The 9713-nt window shown below is 37.8% G+C and overlaps 1 protein-coding gene across 1 annotated transcript in view; it reads left to right on the top strand.

Moving 5' to 3' along the window:
- Positions 1-8976, top strand: part of CHP1 (calcineurin like EF-hand protein 1) — a 16981-nt gene extending 8005 nt beyond the window's left edge. The window contains 5 exon segments of the mRNA NM_001007930.1: positions 2723-2803; positions 3663-3790; positions 4570-4631; positions 5684-5806; positions 7063-8976. Of these exon segments, the coding sequence (NP_001007931.1) occupies positions 2723-2803; positions 3663-3790; positions 4570-4631; positions 5684-5806; positions 7063-7116 (448 nt within the window). The 3' untranslated portion in view covers positions 7117-8976.
- Positions 8977-9713: the final 737 nt, after the last annotated feature.

Here is a 9713-nt window from a genome sequence, read left to right on the forward strand (position 1 = left end):
CTTTGTCTAGTGTTTATAAAGCAATTATTCCCCAGTTAAGAAACCTTTTTTAACTTTTACGGACTATGTAAGGGTGAAATTAGATGAGATCACTGACATGGCTGTTAAAAGAGAAGGATGACCACTCTATCACCTCCATGCTCTCAGCACATCTTTGTCATCTGTGGTGGTATTTGCAAATAGACTGACTTTTGAACTGCTTCTAATTAATCAAACATAATTGGGAGAATGGAGAAGAAGGTGGGGAGCTTTCCTTTTTGTTAATGAGCTGCATTATACCATCAGACAGTCTGACAGATGTTAAAGCTGATGTTAACAGGGGTAGAGAACAACAGAATGCCTTCAGTAGTAACCTGTTAAATCTGACCATGTTGCTATTTACTCTACTTTGAATTATATCTTTTAATTTTTCTGCTAGAAATTTTAAATATTATTGTCTTCACCCTCTGGACATCTGCCCTTTTTTTTTTCCATCCCTTATGTTAAACATACTGTTTTACTTTTCTTTACCCACTTGTTTTGAAGTAAAAGAGTCAACAGCCAGAAATAAAGAAAGGAAAATAGAGTTCAGTCTTAACATTCTGAAATTCCTTGCTGCAAACTGTGAATGCTCTGGCATACATACCAAACATCCAGTCTCCATAATAACATGCAGTTAAAGGTTGCTTTGCATGTTGTGTTTAAGCAAGGCTGTAGTCGAAGCTGGGCCCTGGAAATAACCATGTTAGAAGAACCTGTTGCTATGTCACCAAAACAGAAGAAGCAGAGGGCATCTGATTTTCTGTAAGCTCCAGACTCAGCCATGGGAAGTTGGCCCCAAATGACTGCAGGGAGTTTTCCTTTATGAAGTGGAGAATAACTTACATCATGCATTCATTTATGTTTATGGCTGTTAGAGCTATTTAAATTATAACACTCACTCAGTAATGGCTCTTAACAAGCAAAAAATGGTCTACTGCAATCCTGATAATGACAGGACAAATAGATTTGAAACCTGGGGAGTTATTTGTGGTTAATTGTTAATCTCCTGCTATAAAGTGGAACTGGAGGTTGGAATGCTGAGTGTAAATTGAGGCTTGATACTAAGAAATAGTGATGTGCAAGTAGAAAACTTTGCATTATTAAGATTTGTCTTGAATGGAATCCAAGAGTAGTTGCTACTCTTAGATCCTAAATGCTACTATTGAAGTTATGTTGCTAAAATATTGTTTCTAGGGTACACATTTTCCACGTCACTGCTTCTCCTACCTGAGTCATTAATGCATGCTCTGCCCTTCAGCTATAGCTTGAAAAGGTAGCAGTCCTGAAGGGTAGGGTAACGAGTTGTGTTATGCAGATGGTGACTTTGCCAATTAAAAATAATTCAAACCTGGTCCGAGTAGGTGTAGGTTTAAAAATATGATCAGGTCATTCTATTAGAAGGTCAAACAGTTTTAGCCATGTTGTAACAGATGTACTATAATTGGGACTAACAGTGCTGTGGTGTAACTAAGTTCTAGGAATACTGTAGAGTTCATTTACAGTCAGAACATCTTGCTTGATCTTTCTCAGACCTTTTTCCTCCTGTCTGTAAGATCACACTGTTATTGAAAAGGCCAGTATACTTAAATAGGTTTGTGTTCTCCATTGCTTTCCTCTACCAGATTCTATAGTGCAAACTTGTTGCTGATTCATTTTTGTGAGCGTGGTTTTTAAAAGTAGCAAGTTCTGAGTGACTAAGTTTGAAAGTCTGACTCAAACTTCAGACATAGCATTTGACTTGAAGGGAACAGCCAATATTTCTAGAGATCAGGCAGTATAACTGTTAAGTTATGCATGTGGACAGAATAGGCTGGGATCAGGGGGGCTGGTTTTGTGGGTTTTGTTTGTTCTTCTAGCCTTAATGTGTTGCTGTTACTATACTTTAAAGCCCAGATGACCATGAAATATATCTTATTCTAATGAACTGCTGTGCTGTATTACAGTGAAAAAACCTTTGTTTCTGGAGGTATTCACAAAGAGTTGCATGGTGCGTCTGCCTTGGCCACAACAGGATTACCCCACTTTCCTGTCAAGGAGATATTGTTAGGCTTGAAGAAAAATTATCAGGGCAACTTTAATAATAAAATGGACCCTGTTTTCATGATCATGCTGACATGAATGCATTATTTTAGATCAGCATAGCTTTTGTATTCTAGCTCAGAAAAGAAGTTGTAACAATATAAGCATAGCTATGCTTATACTAGCTGTGTGTTTACACATAATCATGAGCAGGAAGGAGAACGGCTGGCAAGAGCAGTGAATCTTGGCAATGAACTGGTGAAGCTGCATCCAGTACACAGGCTAGGACTAAATGTACTGTTTTAAGTAGAAGTGCTTCTTAGTGGGAGATAAAAGTATAAAATCTGGCATTCATGTAGGAAGTTCTTTTGTGGAACTAAACTGCAGATCACCTACAAGTATATATGGAGGAGCATAGCATGATTGTCCTAGAATCTGGAGTGAACTAGTATGAAGAAATCATGGTCAGAGGTAGCTCCAAAGTATATAGTTTAAGAAGTTTATTTTTCCTTCAAAACCAGTTCAGAAGTTTTCCTTCCATAAATTGAAAACTAGTGAGCTCCATTTCTAGGGATACTTCTAGCACAAGTAATGTTAGCATCTCAATTCTTCTTAAGCAGTTTTTTCTCCTGTGACTTGCAGACTTGTTTATACGGACTTGTTGTATTCTTGCTTTACTTAGCCGTGAAGACTTCCAGCGGATCCCAGAGCTTGCCATCAATCCTCTGGGAGACCGAATTATCAATGCCTTTTTTTCAGAAGGGTGAGTTCCGACTGCCTGAGTTTGTGAATAGACACAAAATGTACAGTATGTCAGGAGCTCTAATAGGAGTGAAATGATGATGATTAAAGCACAAAATTTGAATTCAGTGATAACTGAACATCTCCAACTTGTCATAATCAGTTGCTTCCTCTGCATGCTTTCATTATGTAATGAGACACTTGTCTCTCTCAAAAGAGTTTTGTATGCTTTATTCAGTGACAAGATTTGTCTGCATGTCACTGTTGTTCATTCTTCTTGCTATGCTGCTTTTGAAGGTCAAGGGCATGGACTTTGATTCTTAAAGCAAACTTGTAGCAATAATACTTTAGTTAACTGCAATGCTACTTTACATAATTCAATTTTTTCTTTGCTTCTTTGCCTTCTAAGTGTGCCTTTGTTAACAGATCAACTTCTGTTTTTTAATTTGGATCATACTTAAAGTGTAGCTTATGACACTTGCAACATAAATCCAAAGAGACAGTCAGATTTCCAGTATTGTAGGCCAGCATTCAGATCAGCAAGACGTACTGCTAGACTCGGGTATAGTTGCAGGATAACTTAGGCAAGGGCAAAGGGTGTATGCTTGAATTTAAACACCGCTTGTAGGCAGAGGGGGGGTAGCCTGTAATAAGACTTCTTGCAGGTTTTTTTCCTTCGTATCACACATCACTCTTCACAGAAGTATGATCCCAGGTTACAGCTGCACAGAGCTGATTTGATCACAGGTTGCTAAACCCTTGAGAGATTGGAATTAAGAATTTCCATGGTATGGACAATTGAGACATTCTTACTGTTCTTTATTGAAATGAAAAACCTGTATGAACTATACTGAAGCTGACTGACTAAAATGCTTGTGCAGAGAGGACCAAGTGAATTTCCGTGGATTCATGAGGACGCTAGCCCACTTCCGGCCCATAGAAGATAATGAAAAGAGCAAAGACCAGAATGGACCAGAACCACTGAACAGCCGAAGTAACAAGCTCCACTGTAAGATATATGAACCTTCTATTAGAAGCAATTAATATCCTTTTCTTTGAGAAGAGAGCAAAGGAGTTCAGTATCTTCTACACAGTCTTTCCCTGTGGAATTATATTCCTATAATAACCTGATTTTTAAATGAACTTGCAATCTTACCTGTCCAGAATGTCAGTAGTCAACCTATATTTGTATAAAATTTGATAGAATTGTTTGGATCTGAAGTTCATTTGTCTTTTCCTAAATGTTTCATGACAAATATTTAAAAAATGGTTTGCAACGGTTATTTGGTATTAAGAAGCCATGTCTTGTACATGAGTGGGCTTTTCTATTTCTTCCTCCAGTCTTCTGTGTAATATAGTGCTTACTGAACTTGCTAGGCAACGCTTCCCAGAGCACTTAAAAGTTGTGGTAAATCTCAGCTGAGTATCATTGAAGGTAATGAACAAATGTAAAAATGACTGGCTCCAAAGTTAAAGCACTGAATATATCTTAGAGCCTCTGTAGTTCAGGGCTTTAAAGAAATAACTCTGCAAGTAGAATGCTTCTGAAACTTTGCGGAGTACTTAAGTATGTACTTAATGTTTCTCACTTCTTGGCAATAATGTCGTTCCTGGATGTGGTAATAACTTTTTATGGAACTGAACATGAATTGTATGGTGAGTTAAGATTCTACCTTAATCATCTTAAAATGATTTATGATGAGTTATTATTAGTTGTATACATAGTTGCCAGAAAGAAAAACAATGCCCCTTGAATTCAATACTCTTTTTTTTCCCCTCTCCCTGCAGTTGCTTTTCGGTTATATGATCTAGATAAAGATGACAAGATTTCCAGGGATGAGCTTCTTCAGGTAAATAACTTGAGACTACTTTAGGTTATTCCATCATCTGTCATTGCACACCATTTAGGAGTGTTGGTAAGGGTCTTAATGAAATTCTTGCAGGAATTTGTGGTTATTTGTTATCTAAAGCATTAAACCAGAGATGTATGAAACCTTAACCTCATTTAGTAGTCTAAATTGTTTTATCAGACCAGGGATTCTAGATCTAGTTTTAAACTACAGTGTTAGGCTAAATAAGATCTTACTAGAAATGATTCCTAAAAGGAAGTCATTGGTAAAGATGCTTAAAAATCCAGCAAATACACTAAAGCCCTTTAAGAGCTGTCTTCTGGAACTTTCAAAGGTGCTTCTAACAAGACTTCATAGGGGACATCGGTAGGGGTGAATGCAATCATTCTGGTCGTCTTTGTACTCTGTAAGTAGAATAAACCTTCGTGAAACCAGAGCAAAGACCAGCAAAGATAATCAAAGTTGATCAGTGACTGTATCTATTTAAGCTAGGCTTGAGCTAGGAGTAATTACATACTACTAATCCTGGTAAGTAGACATGGCAATTTGTGGTTCTTGATGTAGGACAAGGTTTACTTTTGACTGAAACTGCCCACTTTCAATCTGTGCAGAAGATGCTTTACTAAATGTTAGGGGGTAATGGCTGCTATCACTTGTGCATATACTTAGAAAATTCCTGTAGGAAGCATTTTGAACAGTAGACGTTCAGATTAAGTATTCATATATTTAGTGGGGAAAAAATAGAAGCACTGGAACAAAATGTTATTCTTTCCTAGTTTCAGAAGTTTTTTTTACTATTACTGTGTCTTTCAGTTGCTTAATGGAAAAAGCTGGCTGAAGAAGAAAGCTTTGTTTCCTAGAATCCTTTACATCCAAGGACCAATAATAATAAAAACTACCCAAACTGTCTAGAAAATTTTCCGTGGAAATCTGAGTTGTTTTTGAAGTCATTACCTAGACAGCGTGCATGAGAAACAGCACTGACAACAGTTGTGTTTTTATATCACTCGTGATGGAAAAAATAATCATCTAGGGACTTGCATGCATTGCAGGTGTTACGGATGATGGTTGGTGTCAACATCTCAGATGAGCAGCTTGGCAGCATTGCTGACAGGACAATCCAGGAAGCTGATCAAGATGGGGACTGTGCCATCTCCTTTGCAGAGTTTGTAAAGGTTGGTAAATTACATATTTAACACAAGTAAATGAAACTGCTCGGTAAACGGACAAATCATTCACACTTAAATGCAGATGGAAAAATAAGTTACTCAGGTATTTCTTCTGCCTGCATTTGGCTTATTAGGACAGATATTTTTTTAAGCTATTCTCTTAGGGTGCAAATAATTAGTCCATATGTTTCTCTAGTGTATGCTACAGCACTGAACATACTGCAGAATTTTCATCTTATGCTAAGACCACTTCAAGCATCAGATCCTGAAACATATCTTCTAGAATAAGGTGTTTAATGAAACAGTGACAAGTGCTTAAAAATTAGAAAGAGAGCAGTATACTCCCCAAACCAGCTCATAATGAGGCAATAGAGATTTTTAATGCAGCAAACAATGTAATATTACTATTATAAATGCTTCTTTCTACACAAATAGCCTGACTAGCAGTAACAACAAAGTAATTCTGCTATAACTGTGTTGATCCAATTTCACTTGTATATTTTGTTACACAACTAAGTATATACTAATATACAGAATTCTAGCTGTAGTCCTGCTAATTATGTCTTCTGATGGTTGTCAGAAATAGCTATTAGTAAGGAGCCATTATATAGTCAGCAGAAAAAAGTGGTCCTGCCAAGTAATGATTCTAACCTAGTGGGATGGGATTGATGACAGGAACCAGACTCATCCTGCATGTGGACAAAGATGAGATGAGGCAGCATAAACAAGTTGCAATGTGGGAAATTCTTAGGATCGGGTGCTAGAGATATAGAACCCCCCTTCCTTTGAAAGATTGAAAACTCAATTGAGGCCTTAATTGACTTGATCTAGCTGGCCCTCCTTTAAGCACTGTCAGAGCTGAACTAAATGACCTCCAGGAGTCTCTTAAAACTTAAATTACTCTAAATTCAGCTTTAAAATGGTCTGCTGTGGTCTTTATTTTAGTTCAACTGCTTGTACCCCTTATTCTAGTCTATTCTTGTTTCCTCACCATGCATTCTTATACAATCTACTTCTGGGAATAGTTCAGCCCTTTCTGGGCTATTGGTGAACTGCATCAGTTGTATATTAGTTGACATCCTTCTTCAGGTTTAAACAGCTGGAGTTTCTTTCTGGAGTGAAACATAGCAAGCAGTCTCTAGATGAAAGAATGTCATGCCAAATGGAAGATGCTCCATGTTCCTGCTCATCTCCTCTCTACTTGCAGGGAAAGTAGTATTGTGTAAATTAACTAAAATAACTATTTCTGGATTTTATTGCAGGTTTTGGAGAAGGTGGACGTAGAGCAGAAAATGAGCATTCGATTTCTTCACTGATGGATGGAGAACCTTCTCCTTTCTACCCTTACTATACAATGAATAGAACTTCATTATTTCCTTACCACCTTCCCCCAGAGCGTTGTTACTGGTGCATATAAAATACATCTCCAACCCTTCACTGGTTTGTTCTACCAATGTGAACGTTCCCTGTGCATCAGGAACTAAGAGAAATAGCTGCCATGGAACTTGGAAAGGAGCATTAAAAATCCTTCCATTTTTAATTTTTACTTCTTCCCTTGTCTCCTTTTGCATTATGAGTAAATGTTTCTCCTTCCTGTGTACTGCAGTTTAATCTACAAACTGATTCTTCTGAGCTCTGAATCTGAGAATGGAAAAAAGAAAATGCCACAGAAATGCCTTCTGAAACACTTTTTGGAGACGAGCATCTACTCAAATACTAGGTGCAGTGATATTTATTCACCTTTGTTTCCTGTAGCAGCTTCACATCATAGCATCTTTCTTCCTTAGTTGACTCTTTATATGGAAATTTTTTTCTTCCCTGTTTTCAAATCTTGACTTCTACAAAAAAAAGATGATAGTTCTTATGGCATCATTGTAAAACTAGCACAGAATGCATGGTAACAGTCCAGAGGTATGGTGTGGAGACTTTTCTCCTACTGTGGATCAATCCCAAAAAGAAGAATAGGCACAGTAGGAGAATGTGTGGTGGAGATGGACAGTGGTGTCCTTAAAGGAAATAGGAACTCTGCACTAAGTCACTTAAATTGTTTCTGCATTTGCTGCAGGAACGTTTCTTTCCTATGAGTAGCTTCCAGGCTTGACAGCCAGTGGACCATGAAGTACCTTTTCCAGGTTGCTTTACTCTAAGATCCCTCTTCCCACTCGGGTGGCTTTGCCTCTGAAGGTGTAAACTTGTTTACCAGCATACGTAATGCAAGAAAACTATTCATGCCAAAAACTGGGATTTGTCTTTCTGTCACTGCCCCTCATAAGTGTCATGAAACATGACTGATTTTTTTCTTAATTCTAGTGACCTGGACATTAGTAATTATTTGCACGTTCCAATATGGAAGTCCTGGTCTTTTAGATTTGTGTTGATTGTGCTAGATGTATTTATGGAAGGTCGGGCATGCAAATATTGCTTGGGAAGTACATATTATAAGTTCAAGTACTAGTGATATTTCAGGATATATTTCTAAGTAAATCTCTGCAAGTATGAGATAATTATCCTTTCATTTATCTTTCACTTAATACAGTTAATATATTTACTCCTGATCAAATCAGGATGTCAAAAGTATTGAAGGTTCAACAGCAGTGCACTTTTCTGTGGTTAGATTGGCACATGATCTCTCCTAGTTCAGCTGGAGCAGTCTATGGTCTGGGAGGACCTTCCTGTAAAACCAAAAAGCCCTGCGAGCTTCTTTATGAAGAATCAGTGTTACAACTGCTTCTTTGTCATTTGTTAATATTTCTATAAATACTGCCAGTCTCAAACTACCCTCAAATGTTCATTTTTTTTTCTTCTTTGTTCCTTGAATCATTTACTTGTGTAAAATAACATGCAGGTCTCTGAAGGATTTCTGCTTTGTTTTAAATTAAGGAACAGCGAAGCGAAATGCTGTCTTTTGTTTTGCAGAGTGCAGCACAAGTCCAGAAACAGAAATCCAAAACCTCAGTATGAGGAAGAAGTTTTGACTGTCTGTAAAATAGGATTGTAGTAATGTTAACAAAGTGTTCTTTGAAGTTGTAGGCATTGTGATCTGCTTTAAAGTAAGTGTTGCTCTCTTCTTTTCTGGCTGTATAGTTGTAACCCACAGTTGTGCCTTATTGTCCCAGTGAGACTGGATATTGTATTTATCAATCCATAAATAAACCTTCCACTGTATTAAAAGAAAACCAAAATATTTCTTTATTGTAACTGGTTATCCTCAGGCTAGAAAAATTAGGTACCAGTGGAATGGTGCTAGCATGCTTTACAGATGAATTCTTGTAACTTAGTTTGTTTTCAGAGTACTGCCAAAATCCTTCGTTCAGCTGGTAGAGTGGAAGAAACCAGTCGTGTAAAACAGGACCTCCTCAGGAGCACATGTAACAGTGCAACATGGATTCTGTAAGAACAGGAGCTTTACATTCCTCTCTAGTTCCAAGCAAGGTGGGTGGGTGGGGGTGTGTGTGTGTGTGTGTGTGTTGTGTGTGTTTTGGTGGGTTTTTTCCCTGGGGGGGAGGGGAAAAGGAAAAAAGCAGCATCTGACTTTGCTATTAGCTGTTTAAATCAATTGGAAGCTGTGTGGGATGCAAAGCAATAGGAAGGTGACCTTAAGTTCGTGGAATTTTGTCTTTACTGAAGTTTATAGGCCTGTTTCAGAGATGGGCGCTGGTTTTCAAGAGGCTGTTTTTATCTTCCTTAATGAGAAGGAGCTGATTGATAAGTACTGTTAGCAGCCTTCCTGAGGCTTCCATACCCCTTGCAAGCAAAGGATGAACTCTTCTAAAACATGGCTCTGTAGTTTCACAGCTCAGGCTGTCTGCAGCTGAGTATCCTATTGAGTGTTCTGCAGCCTACGTTGTGAATGGAGAGGCGGTAGACAAGTTGTATGGAATGGAGATCTCACATTTTGAAGGATTTTAAACTA

The sequence above is a fragment of the Gallus gallus genome, chromosome 5 (genome assembly GCF_016699485.2).
Source record: "Gallus gallus isolate bGalGal1 chromosome 5, bGalGal1.mat.broiler.GRCg7b, whole genome shotgun sequence".
In the NCBI taxonomy this organism is placed as follows: Eukaryota; Metazoa; Chordata; class Aves; order Galliformes; family Phasianidae; genus Gallus; species Gallus gallus.